At 47.7% G+C, this 20,673-nt stretch overlaps 1 protein-coding gene across 1 annotated transcript in view; it reads right to left on the bottom strand.

Moving 5' to 3' along the window:
- Positions 1 to 7,104: 7,104 nt before the first annotated feature.
- Positions 7,105 to 20,673, bottom strand: part of MAST2 (microtubule associated serine/threonine kinase 2) — a 198,370-nt gene continuing 184,801 nt past the window's right edge. Inside the window, exons 27-32 of the mRNA XM_059821971.1 lie at positions 19,068 to 19,283; positions 17,049 to 17,275; positions 15,405 to 15,527; positions 14,220 to 14,356; positions 13,802 to 13,989; positions 7,105 to 13,120 (exon numbers count right to left, since the gene is read on the bottom strand). Of these exons, the coding sequence (XP_059677954.1) occupies positions 11,043 to 13,120; positions 13,802 to 13,989; positions 14,220 to 14,356; positions 15,405 to 15,527; positions 17,049 to 17,275; positions 19,068 to 19,283 (2,969 nt within the window). The 3' untranslated portion in view covers positions 7,105 to 11,042. The remainder of the gene's footprint in view (positions 13,121 to 13,801; positions 13,990 to 14,219; positions 14,357 to 15,404; positions 15,528 to 17,048; positions 17,276 to 19,067; positions 19,284 to 20,673) is intronic.

Genomic DNA, 20,673 nt, shown 5'->3' with positions numbered 1-20,673 from the left:
GCCCTGGCCCCGGGGCTGGGAGGGAGCAGGGGTGAGCGATGCAGGAGCACGGGATGAAGCTCCAGCAGCAGCTCAGCTCTGGGCTGCACCAGCACAGTGCTGCACATGGATGGCAACCCCTGGAAGCTGCCTCCTCCCAGGAATGCTGATCCTGCAATTTTTATTCGGGAACTCCCATAACATCCATCTTTTCAGGGCCCTGGATCCATCCCTTCCCCTTCCTTGTTGGAAGCAAAGGCAGAACCCGAGGCCCCGCTCCATCGCCCAGCCCCACTCTCTGCAAAGCTGCTTCTCTCCTTCCTTCTCTCCCCCATGGATAACTGGGAAGGGCTGGGGCTGAGGCAGCCCTTCCCCAAAGCCACCCCGGGCACTTTGGAGAGAGCCAGGATCAGCACAACCTTTTCAGCAGCTGCCACCCATGAGCTGGACCCGAAACCATGGGAGGGTGCAATGCAGAAGCATCAGAGGCTGGAGGGCAGCGTAACAGCCCCGGCTGCTGCGGCTCTTCAAGAAAAAGGCATCTGAGCAAGGGCAGGCACTGGTTCCCAGTTAGGCAGGTGGCACCGAGAGCTGGGCCGAGGGCCGGCTGCGGCACCCAGCTCCCGGGAAGGGCTGGGGATTTGCAGCCAGTAGCATCCCTGTGGGCTCATTTTGATGCTTCCCCCTCCTGCCCAGGAAAATCTGCCCAACACAATTTTTCACCACCCAGGGTTTTCCCATGGAGGGAAAGTGGGGGAAAGGACTACACTACTATCTTACACTCTGGATGGAAAACTTTACACATGATGAATTGGTTCCTGCAGAGCCACACAGGCAACCCTGTGCTATCCGGAATAAACCCAGCACTGGCACGGACAACTGAGCCCCTCCCCATAGGTTGAACCCCAGGACGATGCTCTGGGGTGCTGTGCATCCCACCAAGAGCCCAGGCAAACATCTGCAGCAGATGTGGGGCTCTGCCCCGTCCCCCCAGCGCGGCTCCCTTCTCCAGCCAGTCCAGCAGCCCCAGGGGAGCATCCCACATTGGCAGAACGAGGAGGTCCAGGGCACGGTACCCCACTGGGATCACACTAAGGGGAAACTGAGGCAGGGAGCGGGGGAAGATGTGCAAACCCCCTGGGTTGTGCCTGAGGTGTCAGGATCCGGCCCCAGAGAGGCCACGACCTCAGCCCAGCGGGGAGAGAGATGCTGCAGAAAAGAGCCAGCTTAGAGGGGTAGCGCCTGGCTCGGTCCCAGGGGCTCGGCTCCGGCTGGGAGATTAAAGGCAGTGAGCCGGGCTCGTTTAACTGCGAAGGCAACCCTCTGCCGCTGGTGACCTGGGAGGGCAGCACCTTTCCCAGAGACCTTCCCCTCTGGGATTAACAGGGTTTGCCGGAGCAAAGCCCAGACTTATTCCCAGCCCAGCAAGACCTGTGTCCTCGCTGACAGCAGCGGGGCTACCTTGGTCATACGCTTTGAAGGACCCGGAGGGAAACCTCTCCAAGATGTTGCCCCCCCACCCTGTGCTGCCTGCAGAGCCTTCCCGGAGCCAGCTGTGGGGGGAATCCGGCCTTTTAGTAACGGGAAGAGCTGGCTGGAGTTTGCAGCCACCAGGTCCAGGGGTTTAGTCCATCCTCTCCTGCATCCCTCCCTGCTGGCACCCAGCGCTCTTGCAAAGGGGCAAACCAGAAATACATATATGTATATGTATGTATTAGAAGTGCAAGCAGATGCTGAACCCAGCCACCATGGTGCAACTCAGGCTTTCACCTGATTGCCCCACCGAGGGACTGCAGAGCCTGATGAAGCTGCGCTAGGTTAAATACTGCCTGACCCACTGCCCCTGGGGAGCACCAGGGAGAGCCAGGGATGCTCCCGGGTGAGATCTCCCAGCCCGACCCCACCGAGTTCAACGACAGCCCCGCACATAGGAGCTCCTGGGCAGTGGCATGGGAGAGCATCCCACTGCGGGAGAGCTTCCCAGCCAGCCCCAGCCTGAGGAAACCACAGGTATTTCAGACCAGAGAGGGGAAGGGAAGGAGGGATGAGTTGCACAGGAAAATGTAGCAGCTTGTGGGTGCCCCTGTCCCGGGGCATCACCGTTCCCGGCACGCAGCACACCGTCCCCCCATCTTGCACATCTCAGGACCAGGAGGACCGATGCTCCCCGCCTCACGCCTGACCCGCTCCGTGTTTAACCCACACGTCACGCAGCCCTCCCACGCTGGGCTATCCCTGGCAGCCTGCTGTCACGCCGAGGCTCCGATTAAGGCCTGTGTGAGTAAGCCAGCCGGCAGCGAGGCTGCTCCCATGGCCGAAGCTCAGGAGAGGCTGTTTGGGGGAGCCCTCTGACGTGGGCGCAGCTTAGCGGGATTAGTGGGCAGAGGGACGTGACTGTGAGGCAGTCGCCTGGTGCTAATTAAAGAAGGGATATATTTAGGCAGCCGGTTATCCCCTGCATTTCACTTATTTTTAGTTCCCAGGCTGCCAAGCTGGGGTGGCACATGGGGAAGGGCACGGCTGCTGGGCAGGATGGATCCATCCCCAGCTGGTGCTCCCTGTCGAGGGATGGAGGGGCAGGGGGACCGCAGATCCATGCCCTGGCTGGCGCTGAGCCCCCATGGGAAGGAAACCTCTGTCCCCACCGGCTGCAAAGGAGGAGGAAACTTTTTTTTCCCCCAGAAAGGCAGGAAAACAGTTTTCAGGAAGCAATAGGAGCGTCCCTGCCCAGTCCCTGCCCTCGGTCCAACCACGAGCATCTGCCACCACCCTGACCCCCATCCAGGGTTGAAAATGGCCCTTTTTGGCATCACCCAGCACAAAGCAGTCCTTGTGCAGGATGGAGGCAGCTCCCCCCGGCCCTGAGAGACCCGTCCCTCTGCAGTGGCACTGGCCTGGCAGCAATGCCACCGGTCCCCATCCCTTCCCTCATTCCCCCGCCGCCCCCCAGCACAGCAGAAGCGTGTCCCCTGAACGTGGCTGAACCCCCTGAGAAAGAGCAGCTAGGACAGAGCTCAACACCCCCCAGCCCTTGTGCCCTCCTGGCCCAGAACAGCCAGTTGGACCCAATCATTTCCCCCTTTGCTACATTTCCACAAGGACTCTGGGATTTGATTTTTGGAGGGGTTTTTTTCCCTTTTCCAGCGTGAAGTATTGATCAGGTCGCTGCTAAGCTTTCCCCCGTGCCGCCTGGCTGCCGTGCTTCCCTGCTGGAGCAGAGGGTGGGGTGGGGGAGTAAATCAAAATAGCAGAATAATTAACGACCCGGGGAGTTAAAACCCAGCTGAAAGCAGAGCTGCTCCGGCTGGCCCGGGAGGAGCTTCCCAGCAGCGTGGGGGGGGAGTGTCACACCCAGGAGTGCTTTTGCAGGAAGGTATTTTTGGGAAAGGGAGTGCAAACTCAACATAAAGAGGTGACGGTGAGTGAGCATCTCCCTCCCCTTCCGAAGGGCTGCTGCGTGGGCCTATTCTGGCAGTCATGCCAGTGCAATTCCCATCAGATCCCAGTCCTCTCCCCCCCAGGGTTGGCCCTGGATAAAGCTGGGTGGGTCTGTTACGCAGCAGCACCCCGAAATGCAGCTGCAGCCCCTGCTGAGCCAAGCACAAGGACTAGTATGTCTCCATGTCCCCAGGGCTCATCACCAGCTCCCAGCCCTGACGCTGCCATGAGGTTCCCGGCCACCGCGGAGCGGAGCAGCATCCAGGGGTGGCCCATCAGGTAAAGCCTCTCCCACAGCAGTGAGGCTGGGCAGGTCGGACTATCACTCAACAGATTTCAGCAGGAAAAAAAACCCCAATTTTTTTTATTTATTTAAATCCCTTGGCTCCAGGAGCAGGTGCCCTGCACCCTTGAGCCTGAAGAGAGCAGCCGGGGCTGTGGGCTCCCATCCCCTCGGCCACGGCTCACCCCGCTTCCCTGCTGCCCATCAGAATTAGCCAGCCTGTTTGAGCGGGTTTACAATAATCATCAAATAACTGGTTCATTGACAGCATGTCAGGCTGAGAAGACTGACTGAGCCCTCATTTGCTGATTGCTAATTAGCTTAACATTCCTAATCCCTCATTAGCAACTATGAAGTAAGCTCTGAAATATGAGGTCAGCCCTAATCAGCGTTTAAAATATAAAGCCCACTGGCACGTGACGGAGGCGGGAGAGAGTGGGGCAGCTGTGAGCCAGACTTGAGGGCTTCCATGGTTCGTGGGGACAAGGCTACGAGGGCAGGGCCAGATGTGAAGCATTAAACCCCATGGGGCCATGGACATCTGCACATCACCCCAAATCTCAGCCTCCCCACACGGTGCATGTCCCAGCTCCACGCTGGGCACAGGCAGTGGCATTTGGGGTGACAGCACATGAGATAGCCCAGGTCCCTCTCAAGTCCCATTCCTTGCAGTGCCGGCTGGATGTCACCTCCGGGGCTCGCAGCATCCCTCTGCCGCACCGAAACCTCTCGCTTTGCCTTCTGCAACCAGGCTTCCCGGGCTGGAAAGCCTCAGATGGGCCATCCCACAGACAGGGACCCTCGTGTCCCCAAGGACTGGCAGCAGGAGGGATGGAGGAGCGATCAGCCACAGTAGATACCATTGGCAACTAGCACCACGTCGTCCCTGCTCCGGGGGTCTCCAGAGGGGAGGGCGGCAGTGGGTTTTAATGGGGTTTTAGGGTGGGTTTGAACCCTGGTGAGCTGAACGTGTCGAAGCGGGGATGACAAGTCCAGGGTGACATAGGCAGAATAGGCAGAATAAACTCCTCCCCTGGCACCGCTGACAGGTATTATTGGGCATCACCTGCCCAGTAACAGCTTTCCAGGTCCAGCCTCTTTCCAAACCAAGCGGGAATCAGCACTTTGCAACCCGGTTCCCTTCTTAGCTGCACCTGGCGCATGGGCTGGGGTCTGAAATCCCATGTGTTGCTCTTCTGGCAGCCTGGCTGTGGGGAAACGGCCTGGGCCAGCCTGGTCTCACCTAAACCCGTGTGAAGTCAGAGCCGTAAGCTCACAGGAGCATCACGCAGTTCACTGGGATAGCACAAACCCTCCCAGCCCTGGGGACGAGCCCCTCGCTCAGCCCGCCCGCCCAACCTGCCCCACACGCTGCAGGGCTGAGGGATGCTGCAAAACCTCCCGTGGGCGACCCTTTCCCTCCAGCAACGGCAGCCCCCACTCACAAAGCCACCCAGCCCTCCCACAGCACACATAATTTAGTATTATATGTTATGTTATGTTATGTTATGTTATGTTATGTTATGTTACGTTACGTTACGTTACGTTACGCTATGTTATGTTTATTATTATTAAAAGTCCCCAAAAAAGGGGGGAAAAGGCCGGCAGAGATGACAAGCCCCGATCCCCCCCACTCGCAGGGCACAGCAAGTGCTGCTGCTGCAGATACCAGATTTTGATGGGGCCACAAGTCATCGTTTGGTGCATCCAACAGCAATTCCAGCTCCGGTTTACCATTCAGGGCAGGCTGTCAACAGGGGGGGGGCAAGCATCCGTGCAGATTGTTTGGGCTTTCCCCCTAATTCCCATCTTCGAAATTCCTGGTAAGCCGCAGGCAGCCTGGCTGCTGGCAGCGGGACTTGGCCCGGGGTCTTGCTCGAACCTCTGATCCTGGAGGAAGGAGTCAAATCTTGGTGTCAGTGTCAGCGAGCGGGTGCCGAAGCATGCTGAGCTGCCCACATGCGTGCCATCATTCAGGAAGAAAATGGCCCTTATTTGCTGCAGCTTAATCCTCTGGAAGAATAAACTGCTGTGGACTAAGAGCAATTTATTTCTGACTAGGGGAACCTCTACAGGAGGGCTGCGGACTTTAAACTAAACCCTAATTAAACTCTAGCTAGTAAGTCTTAAAAAAGGAGAGAATAGATGTTCCCATGAAGATGTGATTTGAAAAGCTCTTGTTGCCACATCTCTGCTCGGCCCCAAGGAGCAGGACCAGAGCGATGCTCCTGGCCCCCCGTGTCGATGGAGTGTGATGCTCTGGACGCGGGCCGTGGGGCACGGCCAGCCCTTGCTCTGCGCCAGGCCCCTGCACAGAGCCACCAGCGGCTGCAGGAGCCGCGAGCCTCGCCGTGCCAGAGAAAGGCCATTTTGTTCAACGCTGCAGGAGATGTAACAGCGTCCTTTCGCTGCGCGCTCTGCGCCTCCCGTCCCTCTGAGCCGTGCCGTCCCTCTCCGCGTGGGCAGGAGTACCGCTCTTTTATGAACCGACGTCAGCAATGACGAACAGCCATGCGGCAAGAGACTGCCAGCAGAGGCACTGCAAATCTCCCGTGGACAGAGCTGTGCTTCGCCCCCGATTTCTGCTCAGCAGCTTCTCTGGAGCACGGAGACACGGGGTATTTTGAGTAACCTCGGCAGCGGTGAACAAGGCTGACTCCAACCCCCCAGACACGAGTGTCTCCCGAGCTCTTTATTTCCAAGGACAGGAATAAGCCTTTGAAGGCTTTTCACATGGCAAGTGACGCCTACAACTGTTAAAAGTGAAGGGCTGTTTTTGGAAAGGTTTTGGGTGGTCTATTATCAAGACAGCCTAGAGTAACTGGGTGCACAACGGGGCTCCACAGCTCCTGCTGCCTCATGGCTAATCCAAGCCAATGCCATACCTGCTGCCCTTTGGATTTTATTGTGCATGCAACTCATACACCCACCCGCTATTGTGTTCAGTTGTGGTCAGCCCCATCCTCTCCTTGTCTTGCTGTTTTCTGTTGCTCAGCTAAGTTGCAAGTCTTACACGTGTTTACCCCTTTAGTAAGGCCTGACCATGAGGACCCTGCGTTAGCAGGTACACAGGACACTACACGCTTATGGGGCTCTCGGTGGAGGACGGTAAATTCTCAGCTTGAGTTTCAGAGTGGAAAGCTTTGGCTTATCCACACATCTGGCCCGTGGAGCAGAAAATCCCAAACAGTCTGGCAGATTTACTCCAATACCTCTGACACCCAGACACTCTGCAGGCTATTTTCTGCCCCGCCAAGCAGTCAGTTGAGGCAGCGGGTTGCAGGCACAGCCACCCCCAGCACCGCGGGGAGAGTAAGGGGAGACTGAACAAGAGACACACACGAGTTTGAATTTATGTAAAAAAAAAAAAAAAAAAAAAAATTATTTATTTTGGAGGAGGATTTGAACATCAACATGCAGGTACAACATGAATAAAAATTATTGCACCGCTATTATGTGGCAATTGTTCAAGTTTCTAAAAACACAGAAATTCCACACTTTCTCTTATCTAGCTAAGTGCTGAGTGACACAGCTTGGCAGAGCCCAGCTCAGGAGGTGCTCTCACAGCCACCCGGATATGGTAATTGAACACAACGTAAACACACACTTCTGTCAAATCTTCTACTAGAAGTACAGATTATCCTTCACATCCAGTAAGAGAAAACCAGAGAAAGACTTTATCCTCCCCCCTTCAGAAGAAAAAAGAAAATTAAAATACTCCAAATCACACCTCAATGCAAGTGTGGCAACCAAAACCACTGGTCACTCCTACCCCTTCCCCGGCAAGCGCTCTTTAGTATATTAGCAGCCAAAGGCCTCTGACATTCGGACCCAGGAGTGGCCGTTACAATGCTAAAGTCTAATATTTACAATAAATATCATCCATTTCTCTTCGTTTGCAACAGTAAGAGACAAAGGGAAAAATAACACTGAAATGAGGCACGGGGCAGGAATGCGACAGCTGGATGCAGAAGCAGAGAGGAGCTGTGAAGGCTGGAACCAGCTTTGATGCCATCATCCCAAAATGGACGAGGAGCCCAAGACACATCCAAGCCAACAGAAGGAAACAGGGAAAATGAAACAGGAAAGCAGCGTATTTGGATGGATATATGCATGGCTGATTCACCAAACGCACACCACACGCACGCACCTTCTACCTCCTGCCTGTCTGACTCAGGCCAACTTCTTGGCTTGCTGAATGCTTCGCTCGGGTACCACGGGTCTGATCCTGCACTGGGGAACGAACGCACTTTCGCTCTTCACACACAGCTTTTCCAACATCTCATTCCTCCCCGACATATTTTGCAAGCTTATTTCAGAAGGTATTTAAGTAATTCTTAGCAGAGCAAGGAATAAGTCTTGGTGTATCTACCTGGATTATTATCAAAATTTTATAGAAAAAGTCTTTTTGCCCAAACTTTTTGCTAAGGTGCACCATATAAATTTGACAGAAGGTGGAACTGGGATGATGGGGCACCTGGCACACCGAGGGAAATTGCAGGACTGACCAGGAGCAGGGGATATGGGGCTTCACTGTGATGCTTTCCTGGTAACACTGTGTGGCTTTGGCTTCCAAAAAACCAACATTTTTTAAATTGCCCTGATAGCTACAAAAGCTGTGACATAGCAAGGTTTTTCACTCCTCTTTTTATGCGTAAGAAAGGATAACTGCAATTCAGTGCTGGAGCCACCGGCTGGAAAGGGAGGGAGTCAGCAGCTAATACAGCAGAGGGTCCCATCCCAACCTGCGTGGGATGAGCCAGGTTACCCAGCCCTCTCTCCTAAGAGCGCTGGCTGGTTTTCCCCTTAGGATTTTTAAACGCAGAGCCCTTCATGGATGCCTCAGAAGCACGCTCACAGAAGAAGCTGTTTCACTGCAAGGAGAAGGGAATAGGACCCGCCACCCAAGGAACAGCCAGGTCAGACCATGTCCTCATGCAACTCTGGGCTCACAAGTTAATTTACACAGAGACTTCCATCTCACCAAGGTTAAGTACTCTTCTCAGGAGATAAGCTGGAGGCTTGTCTTTGCAATTACCACAGACTCAGGATGCTGAATCAATTTTTCACTATTCCCATCCATTTTATCATATACTGTACTGCCAATCGGACCTTGTTGCTCAGCAATTTTTTAGGAGATCAGCCCATCAGGGAGAAAACCAGCCAGCTGAAGTACCAGATCCTGCCAAGTCTATTCCTTACTTGCTATTGCTCTAATGCAGCACAGAATGATGCTTATCAATAAAGAGTGCTTTGAGAGGCTGGAGATACCCAAGACCCTGACAAGGCAGTGGAAATATTGCGGTTTATAATTGCAAACCAAGTGTATACGAGTACCCTATGAATTCCGGGAAAAAGAGCAAAGAGACAGCACAGCAGGCTCCGCTCTCAATACCGTCACAGCAAGATTTATTAACGTGTCATCTGGGAGCGTTGAGGCTTTGGTTAGCGTATTAACAACACCATACATGTTCACACAGACACACGGAGTAAACAGTCATTTAAACGTGTTAAAAAAAAAAGCTCAAACCAAACCAAAACTTGGTCCAGACATGAAATCCAAGCAGCCAAAATCAAGTATATAATGGGGGGAAATGATGGTTATACAGAAAGAAGCAGGGCAAGATTCCAGAGATTTTTGTGATTTGTGGATTGAGCTGAAATTAAATTGAAAGAAATGGAGAAAGTATATTGCTATATAAAAACGTATTTGTATTCAGGGAAAGTGAATCAAAACTTCAAGTCCGGAAAAGGCCAAGACAATGAAAAAGGCATCGGTGTAATGAAATCAGACCAACAGAGGCAGGTTTTAGCTTGAAATACTGTTGCACGGTCATTCTGCTTCTAACGGAGTAAGCCAGTGAGCAGGATACTAGACCTTGCGGGTGATCCGCAGGGAGATATACTCAGACAAGACTAGAATAAAAGCTGAGCACAATCTGGGACAAATGATGGGAGTGTTCATTGAGAGGAACCTTTAACTGGATGAAGAAATGGCTTACAGTGCTATAGGTATCACCACTCGACACAGTTATTGGTGTATTATTATTGATCTAATCCTCAGCAAAGAGCACTGTTATCCAGAGTTGGTCACACTTAAAGCAAAGCAATGTCTAAACCTAAGAGCAAAGAGTAATTTTTAATGGAAAGTGACCTCAGCAGTGGAAATGATCTAGCTATCAAAGCTGAAATCTTAAAATATCACATGTGTTTTGAAGTCTGCTTGCAGCTTGTCCACAGAACTTGAGGAGTCAGAGCTCTTCATAGGTTTTTTTTGGTTTTAAAACAGGCAGATTCAGAAAACTCAGCAAGTTTCCCAAGCCCCAATTCAGAAATGTTAAGGAACACCTTAAAATCCCTACCTATTTAGACTCACCAAGAGAAGGAAAAGTCTCCAAAGATCATTTATCATTGAGATAACTTCGCCCGAGATATACTGGAGAACACGTGATTACAAATTCCTGTACTTTAAAATCAACCTACAAGGCACTCCTTTCCTGGGGTCATTTATTCGGAGGCAGGGCAAGTTATGAATTGAAGCCAGAGAAAGGAAGATAAAACATCACTAAAATTTTAAAAAAGAGGGAAAAGTTGCCATGTGTCCCACAAAGGATAAGTAAAAACAATTAAAAAAACCCCAGCTTACAGATTGGAGATTTCTCTTTCTGATAATTCCATTGAAAAATACTTTTACTTGATTTAAAGAGAAGTAAGGTTTAAAAGTCTCTCTGTCTGACCCCTCCAGCCAAGTCCGTTGCCTCTGTATCCTCTAAGGATGTGTGCAGGACTGTGAATGCACACGGTGAAGAGGTCTTACTTTCACTGAAGAAGGTTTCTCGTTCCAGAATAACTTACGGACAAGAGAATAGTTTCTTCTTCTTGTCAAAGGACATCAGATTGTAAATTCAAAGAAAAAACTTGAAATTTGTGAATTTCAACGGCATTTCAAAGAGAAGGTTGAAAAGCAGAGATTTTAAAGTAAGCTGCCTTTTTTGTACTTAGAATTTTTGGGATCTCAGACAAATGCAGGATGAGAGGGAAGAGCACAAGAGGCCCTAAACGCAGGCAAAATAAAAGGTCTGGAAGGGAAAAAATCAACAAACTGTTTCTTAAGCCCTGCTTTAAAGATACCCTGTTCTAAAGAGACCTCAAACGGCAAGCATTACTGTGTAGAAAAATAGAATAGCAAGGATGAAAAAACACAAAAAACAGTATGAAAAAAACCCTCCCAAAAATAGATGTACACAAGTTCTATTTTATATTAGTGTATATTACAAAATTCAAACATGCAGTCTCTATTTCGAATGTAGAATGCTCCAGTCCACGTGTACCAGGGATGCTGCTATGTTTTCTTTACAGCACCATCATGTGACAGGGGAAAGTCTTGTATTTTTAACTGATTTCCAACTTCTTTGCTTTTTGCTTGCACGAGAGTCCCTTCTTTACAGGGCCTCGTGCTGCCATCTGGCAGAGGAGAGGCTCTCGGAGCTGCTTGTCCAAGAGAGTGAGACAGCTCTTTCGATGGAGTGATTTTGCAGCTACCTCCCAACACTTCAGATGCTTTAGCACTACAAAAAGTTGCCTCCTTTTTTGCCACCACAGGGCACGATGCCTCCCAGGGCTTTGCTGAGTTTAACGGCTCTGCGCAGGATCTGCTCCTCGTGGTCAGAGTGTCTGTGCTAGATAGTTTGGCTTTCTCTTGATACGCTCCTGCTTGTGAAGTTTCCTGCCTTTTTTGTTTCAAATCTTTCTCTTCTTTACAGGAGGCACCCAAATGGGGGAAATCCTTTCTCTTTTCCACTTCTCCAGAACCAGACATACTGAGCTTCAAAGGGCCTAACACGCTCTGAGCTAGCGGCACTAACTGAGACACGGAGAGAGCTCTTTCGATAGCACTGGGGACGAGGAGCGTGGAGGATACAGGACCTGCTGGGCTCATTTTGCTGGCAGTTGAAGCTTTCTCTGCCTGGGATGAGCTGGGTTGCTTTTCAGTACTAGGACTTTTTTGGGACATTTCGCTCTCGCCTCCAGGAGACAGAAACGAGGTGCTGTGCTGTTCTGCAGGCTGAAGCGTCTCCTTGTGATCCTTCTCACTGCGATTCACAGGGCTTACCGAGAGAGGAGTGCTCACGCTTGCTGTGCACCATGAAGAAAGTGCCAGCAGAGGTTTGGAATCCTGTTTTTTCTGACTGCTTTCAGTTAGCAGAGGGTCTTTCAGGTCAAGCTTACCACATGAGGCCCCTGAAGAGTCACCTTCTTCAAGTTCCAGGAGTTTGATAGACGGGGACTCTATATGTTCTGTGCGATCTATTGTTTTTTGAGTATTTGTAGTTCTCCCTATGTCTTTGATTGCTTCAGAAGACTTGTCTTTTGGACCAAAGCACTCAAAAGTTTTGTTTTCTGGCAATTTATGTTCCTTTGCAGTTGATTCTGATCTTAGGAATGGCTTTTCTGAATTAGTTAATTTTTCTAGAGAAGTTCTTAGGAGGACCTCTGATGGGGAAGGGTGCACACCGATTTGCAGTGGCTCTGAAACAGGTTTGGCTTGTTGATTATTTCCCTTCTGCAAATCTTCTGTACCTTTTGGATCTTCAGGTAGAAAGGCATCATCTTCAATACTATCCTTGCTTTCCAATTTAGATGAAAACTTATTATCCTCATTAAAAGAATCTGAGCCTTGGTCTCCACTGTCAGGGGGCTTGTCCAGTCTTCTCCCATCCTGACTATCTTCTGAACCGTCATCTGTTTCATCTTCGGAAGAATCTACTTCTCTGATGGCCTCTTGCTTTTGCAGAGACTCCCTCCTCTCCACCCTGTCCTGTCGAATAGCACCCAGCTTCCGTGAACCCGGCTTCTGCAACATCCCTTTTTCCGCTAGCCCAAGTTTGCCACCCGTTGTTTCGTTCACAGATTCTTGCAAGCTCTGGAGACTAGGATCCCTCTGTAGCATCTCTTTCTTAAATTCAGAGTGAGAGATATCCAAGCTATGCTTACGTGAGGAAGCCAGCTTCTTCTCAGAAGAGGACAGTGAGGCAGCCAGTTTCTCGGCCGACTGCACTCTCTTTAGCAAAGGAGACCTAGGGGGCTCAGCACTTTTGGGGCGAGAAATTTGTCTCACCAGTGGTGGAGAGGAGTGTAGTTTTACTGGAAAAGACTGAATAATACTGGAGCTGCCAACTGAGTGTCCTGGTAAAGGAGATGGGGAGCGCTGCGGTGATGTGGACTGTGGGGTTGGTGACGGAGTGTGAGCTAGTGGTGACAGAGGGATGTTTCCCGCAGATTTACGCCTTGGAGATCTGTACTGCCTTTGAAGCTTTGGAGCTAGTCCATGCAGAGAGCTGGGTCGGATGTGTCCAGAGCTGGCTGGAGAATTGGGAACACTGGAACTGGGAGAGCTGCTCTGGGAAGAATTGCCACCAACTTAAAAGAGGGAAAAAAAAAAGACTAAGAAGATTAATACGCATTTGACCATTAAAAGAAGTTACTGAAAATAAGACATGCAAAGTCAAGACAAAATGCCACGTTACCACAAAGCACTGCAGTAATATTACGAGGTAATACTGCATGGCTTCTGACTGAAAATTCACATCATTGTCACAAAACACCACAATATAGTAAAAAACATACTGCTATCAGAACATTTTTTCTGAAAAAAAAACTCCAAGTAGATAAGCCATGTGTTTCATTGCTATTCTCAGGATGCAAATACCTTTATTCCATCAGCTGATTCAATTTTCAAATATGACTTTGCCACCCTGTTTTGATTCCTTTTCTCTGAACTAATATAGAAAATGTGTCAAACCGCTACAAAAACATTGCAACTTACAATACACATTTGCATCAAAATGAAAGGATGCTGTAGTACAGCAAATGCATTCTTAAAAGGATGTATGGATTTTCATTTTTAAATGAATCAATGAATGAGAATACATCCATCCTTAAGGTAATCAACATCACAGCTGTCATTTTACTTCACAAACAGATCTACTACCTGCTGCTGTGTATTTTACTTCAAAAATTAATCAATAAACAAAAATCTTCTCCAAGTTTTTTTCTGTTTGTGTGGATTTGTCTTTTTTTTTGTTTTGTTTCTTTTTTTACCTGAGTGTACAGACTCGGGAGTGGATCTGTAACTCTGTGTTGGTGACCGAGGAGACAGGTTGTGAGTTGGAGAACCAGGCACACTTTCTCCAGAAGACAGAGAGCGGTTTAGCGAAGATAAACTCCGGCTGGTGTGAAGTAGTGATGCTTGTTTAGTGATCTTCCTCAACAAAGAACTCTTCTTCTTACTGTGGAAGAGCATTCAAAAGTTATTTATAAGCCCAAATGATTTATTTACCTTTATTGGCATATTTCAGCCAATTTTATGGCACAGTTAAAGACAAAAAGAAAATAAAAAGAAAAGAAGAACTAAAGGACGTACCCACTGATATACACTATCTGCAAATTGCTTTCACAAGATTTCTCTTACGTTATCTTGGTTACCATTTAATTTTCAGAGAGAAACATCAAAACAAACCTTTCCTGACCATCCTTAGTTTTGCTCTTCTTGTTCCTACGAGCCATCTTGGATTTGTAGCTGGCCTTTCGAGCTGGACCAACTTTGATGGACGTGTTCTCAAATGGCGTGGTGGAGATGGACACTTTATTTCCACTCTGTCAGAAACAAGACACAGAAACATTGCTTAAAACATGGCTATTTGAGGTAGGTCTGCAGGCTAAGCAGGTAGGCTGCTAGTTTATTGCTGCCTGCCATTTTGCAATCCTTTGTCAAACGCCATTTTCCCACTTTGCATTTCCACCTATCATTTATTAAGCAATTGCTGAAGAGAGAGCCCTCTTTAGTCCGGCTTTCACAAATGATTAGCTCAGACCCCAGCTGGTAAGTAAAGCTTCCCAGAACAGGGAGAACACAGCATCTGACCTCTCCCATTGAGATCCCAACAGCCTCAGTTTAATACTTGTAATAGTTGGGAACTTGAACAAAGTGATATTCTGTCATCAATCCTATTCCCAGTGTTCTGACTGATGGTAGGTGTGAGCATACCAGGCATCTATCATGATGAATCTGCAACACAGAGCATGGCTTGTCTCACTCATCTTAAAAAAAAAATAAAATAATCCTGATTGCTCCTCTATTTGCAATCCCAACACTTCTGTCTCCTGAAACAGTCCAAAAGTTTGGGTTCTATTTCCATAAATGGATTCAGCTCAGAGGAGGCATCACAACACAAGTCATTTAACTGGATAATTTTAAGACCAGCCGTTACAAAGCTGCTTTTAAATACCACTAGGAATAATCCTTGAGAAAGCAGTATTAAGAGCTAATAACATTAGCACAGCCTAAAGGCAAAAAATAAAAGTAATTCGAAAAAAATTTAAGGTATTTGTTTCTTAAAGTGATGTTTGAGGAAAGGTATACTTAAATCTTATTAACCTTTGTTTCTACTGCTGATAGAAATGTACTTGATGGGTCCTTATTGCTTACGCAAAATATCTAAGTTCAGCTTAAATTACATACAGACAATTTTGGAGATTTAGGGATCAAGCTACAGCCATGAGTTTTCACAAAACAAAGGCCAGCTGCTGTGTACCTACTTGTATTTCAGACAACGCCAATTAGATACCCTCGGTGTTTTAAACAAGCTGTCTCATATTTTGTATATTGCCTATTTTCCAAACTCTAACAGTGCTGAGTCTCTACCTTCAGAATCAGCTCCACCACTTCTGTGTGCACCAGTCCATGGACCGGCTCCCCGTTGACATGGGTTATCAGATCCCCTTCACGCAGACCTGCTTCGTTCGCTGGGCCGCCTTCTTCCACGTGCTGGCAACGAGAAGGGGATGACTGATTTCAGGAGAAGAATGTACAAGATCGCTGGCCAGATCAGACTCAAAGCCCATCCATCTCATCTCTTGCTGCAGCCAGCATCAGCTGCTTCAAAGGAGGGTGAAAGAAACCACTGACTGGCACAGCCAAGCACAAAAATCTGCGCTCTTCCACTGCCCCCCCCAGCATCCTGCTAGTCTTCTCCCGATCCAAGGCAGCCAGCCAGGATGGTTAAGCTGATCAAGAGACCAGCTCCTCCCAAAGCAAAAGGCTTAACACACTTCCAAAAATTTTCAGCACTCGCGAATGTTAACTAGATACTCTTGATTTCCAAACAGCATTTAATCTTTTTCAATTTCTTTGCCATCCCGAATCCAGCAGCCTTCCATGTACATGCTGGAATCCACAAAGGCCAAGAGACTTTTAAATAAGACTCTGTGCCATGTGTTTAGGAGGCCTATACTGCATCTGATCCCAAACAGAGTTTCTTTTTCCATTTTCTATCCTTTATTAACCTATCCAGCATCAGGTATTTCCCCCCATGAACACATTGCCTTTCCCTTTCACTGTTCAAAAAGGTAAGCCTCCTTTACAGTGAGGAGACAGATACGCTTGAGAATACTGCAACTCTCCCTCTAGCCAGAAAAGACTACAAATCAGTATCTTGGTAAATTCAGCATTTTTCAAGGAAAGCAGAGAGGAGCAAGGGAAAAATGCAGCTTCAGATTACTTTTCTAGGTAAGAATGAGTGTTAAATGATGACCAAAGCATATGAAGTCCAAATTGTCTAATGAACACAGAGATACAAGGAAAAGAATGAACCACCTTTACCCTGACTCTGTTCTCTCTAACTACACAATTCAAACAACACTGCTTCGGGGAACATATCATTCCTAGAAGTCATATACGTTAACAAAAAAGGAACACAGAGATCAAGTACCAGAAGCAATGGGAAGGAAGAGATACGGACGTGTAAACCAGACCTTTTAGCATAGCACACAACGAAGCCAAGAGCTAAACGCCTAGGCAATCAGCATAGCTGCAGTGATGCTTTAAGGCTTGTAATCAATTCCAAGCTACTGCTTGGAAAACCTCAGCAGACTGAACAGATCAGAAACAGGCTATAATCACTAACACAAGTCTGAATAAATTATCTACGACCGGCCCTCATGCAACAATCCCAATAAAGAGAAAAAGGGTATGTACACAGAAACATGCTTTAAAGTATGTGCTACAGGTGAAAGTAGGTGGATTCATGTAACCAGGGAAGAAAGAAGGAAAGAAAGGTTGTTGTGGCTCTGTGATGGCTTGAAACTGCTATAGGTAAAACCCAAAGCGCATTTATTTATTTATTTATTTATTTAGGGTTTACCCACACCCCAAAAAGATAACTTTGGGTCCAAATAAGGAGAAAGAAAACAGGGTGGCAAAATATAGTTTATAAAGCTAAATCCCACAACCCTGCCTAAATGCATTTCTGGCCCCAAGGGTACTCCTTTTAGAAAAGCAGAGACATACCCAGACCATGTGATGCACAGTGTAGATATCACTGTCACCCATATAGACGCGAATGGCACGGAGAGTGAAACCGTATTTCTTTCCAGCCCGATGGATGATGATTGGTGGTTTCAGGTTTGCAATAGCAGGAGAAAAGTCGCGGCTGGGTGAGGAGTCCCTCGAAGATGGGTTGGAGGATAGAGAATGAGGTGACATTGGACTGGCCAATGGAGAACACGTGTGGTGATCTACAGTGATGACACAAAGGTGGGCAAAAATTAGGAAACCAGGCCTCCAAAACAGAGAAAATTCTTGTTAGAGAACAGCTAGGAAACCACCTCTCCCAATGCTCTTAAAGCTGGTGGTCTTCACCAGAGCTGGGTTTGCCTGCAGCTTCAACTAATTCATACTTCGAAATACAACAATCAGCGGAGTTTCCAAAACTCTTGGAGGTGTGTATTTAATACAGCAGCACTGCTCGCCTAGGATTATGGTTGGGTCACAGTGCTTACTTCTCCTCTTTCAGGGGTTTACAACCCATCATAAGCATTTGCTCTAGGCACAATCCTGGAACACCCCATTTCAAGGTTGTCATATATTATCCCCCTCCAAAAAATGAGATGGTTTCTAGACCTTGGTGCAAGTTACATGTTGGTGCTGAGATAATTCAAAATCAGTTAGTATTAAAACAAAAAAATCAGTAGGCAATCAGACAACAACTACATCTAGGTAGTTTTGGTAGTGTTTTAAATTCACAGGGGTAACATATTTAACCCTAAAAAATTAGCTACTGCAGGGACTTTGCTACTGAATAGCAACATCACAAGTGTATTTTAGAGTACGTTTCCCAAACAAACAGCCAAGGGCTGGGCTATTGGCTAAACTATCTGACTCGGCTTGCTAGTGTAACAACATCCACTTTTAAAAATACAAAGCAAATACAGAACTCTCATTTTAAAGTGAAGCTGGTCGATAGCTGTAGAATAAACCCAAAGAGCAGGAATACTAAATGCAGCTGTAAAAGGTAATCCCTAACCCATTAAGAAACACCTGCTGAATCACCCAGCACATATTTACCTGGCAGATGACAGCAGCTCTGGAAGAACCTTTGCTGGGTGATTAAATACACATTTTAGAGGTTTTCATGAGGGAGTTTGTAGTTTGAAAAGCAACCAACGCCCAAACCACAAGAAATTAAACGTGTATCACCATGACGATGCCAAGAAGCAGTTGCATACCTGCCTCCAGCTCCCAGGCTGAGAGGGGCAGGCATTGCTCTGCCAGAAGGTTCTGCTGGGTTGGCACTTGTGGCCCGGCTGCAATTTCCTGCTCCTATCTAGGCAGGAACAGGTACAGCCCTGGAAATACAGCACAGACTTATCCTCCGCAAAGAGGCACAAAGTCCTTGTGGGGAGAGCCTCCTGCTGAACCGGTCTGTCATAGCTCGGCATGGTTGGGCTGTTCACTAGAAGTTACCACCTGGCATTATGAATTGTCAAGGTCTGGCTCTGCTTGGAGACAGAGCCGGGCCAACAAGGTAAGCTATTCAGTGTTAACTTGCTTTGTGAGTTACTTATAGTATTGAATTCTTGAACATCCAATCTCAACCAAGTTATCTGGAGTTACTGAAACTTCCCCGTGCATGAACGCACCAGACACATTCAGTTCCCAAACAATGCCTTAGCTAGCATGTGACCCCCAAAAAAATAGTACCCTGATCCGTGTCTCTATACCTCCTTGCTGCACCATTGTCTAGAGACCAGCTAGGAGCCAATTTAAACAAAACTAGGGAGAGAATAAGGCCCAGCTGCCATTTGCAGAAGTTGCAGTCAGACCACACACACAATGCTCCTGTCTGTGGCAAAGCAGTATTCATCAACCTGCCGAGTAGTAAATATTAAACCGATTGTAAAAGTTAGATCTCTCTCCTCCTGCCAGAAAGGGCATTATTCCAGGAGAGCAAAGGGGAAGGATCTGTCTGCAGACCTTTTGTTTAGTCCTTGCAGATTCTGACAATGCCTCACCTGAGGCATTTCTTACCTGAGGGAATCAGGAGAGACAAGGCAGTAGCAGATGCTGATTTAATCACTTTATTGACAGGTCTTGAGGTACGTTTCTCCCCTGATTCCCCAGAGAGCAACCTGTGTCGTGCCCGCCGCACTGCCAAATCGCTGATGGCTTTTGGAGTGGTAAAGTCTGGGCCTTCATTGCTATTACTGCGAGCGCGTGGATCAGAGAAATCTGCAGTGCTCCCAGCTACAGTTTAAATTAAAACAGATTAGAACCACAGGGAATTCCTAACAGTCTATTCCCCTACAGGCAAAATACATTAAATCAAAGTCATGTTTACATGAAGTCCAAGAGTAAATTTTCCTAAGAAAAAACCCCAGGGCTTGAATTTTTATTTACAGAAATGGTGTTATTCTGAATACAGAAAATTAGTGGCTTCTGTTCTGTTGGAAGAGCTCACTAATGAAATCACGTTGCTCAGTAGCAGTTACATGAATCCTAAAGCTGCGGTGCAGTTCTGCAGGCAAGCGATTTCAATGGGATCGTTCACAGATGAAAACAGTTTTATGGAAAGTGCTCCATTTTTACAACCAGCAAGAACTGTCAATCTTTAAGTTAAAACTGCCTGTAATAGAAGAGCCAGGTTCTACTGGAGTTGCACATAAAAAAATCCATTTTAAGAGAATACTAAGGTACTAAAGTCAGGGAAAGTAAAAATGTGGATTGCAAAGACAACCTTCATTTGCACCCTCCTGTGCACCGTTGCAATTTAGTCTTGAATTACTTAACCTGCTATGCTTGTATATAAAATGCAAAGTAATCTTGAAAATCAGACTGGGCATGCAACAATAGTAGATGCTGGGGGCTGGGGGTGCTGTACTCAAGCTCGGTGCCTCAGTTCCCCATCTGATACCTTAAAGGGGCACTGTGAAAATACATTAATTAGAATTTACAAGGTGCCCAGAAATGAAAGTGGTGAGCATCACAGCAAGTCCACAAGGGAAATTAATCATTCTGTCTTCAAAAGCAAATTTTAAGCAGCGTGCAATAAAGAAAGCCTAAGGGCCAAATTTTGAACAATGAGGACAGAACAAAACATTGATCATTGTTATTTAAGTGGGCACGACTGCTCTGAATACTAAGTAAAGCAGGAAGTACCATGAAAATAAAAATTCAAAGCACCGTTCCCATAGACCTCAGTACCAGATGCCAGTACAACATTTAACAGCCACAGAGTTTCAAATAAGGCTCCCAGACAATGACGAACCCAGAATCAGAGGCTGTGTGTGAAAAGACCACGATATGCATTAGAGGAGCACTGTGAGACAGTGACAGGAATGAAATTCTTTTCTTGCAATCCCCTGCCTCTGACTTAACTTTGCAGGCTGGGGACACTGAAGCAATGGTATCCTTGAATACCATGAGCTGGATTAAAGACTGCTCTAATGCATTAGGCTCAGGGAAGCAGGCTGCCCAGGGGAGCTTCATTTTTGCCTATTTCAACTTGTAGATACTCAAATTTGCAATGAAAGTGTTCTTGCAATTTTTAATAGCCTGTTTCTAGGCTTTTAGTATGAAATTGAGAAACTAAGGTTCCACTATGGCACCTACGTCACCCAAGTATGTGGTAGCTTAC

Source organism: Gavia stellata, chromosome 10 (assembly GCF_030936135.1).
Source record: "Gavia stellata isolate bGavSte3 chromosome 10, bGavSte3.hap2, whole genome shotgun sequence".
NCBI lineage: Eukaryota > Metazoa > Chordata > Aves > Gaviiformes > Gaviidae > Gavia > Gavia stellata.
The sequence above is the reverse complement of the archived record's forward strand: the minus strand, read 5'-3'. Positions and strand labels throughout refer to the sequence as shown.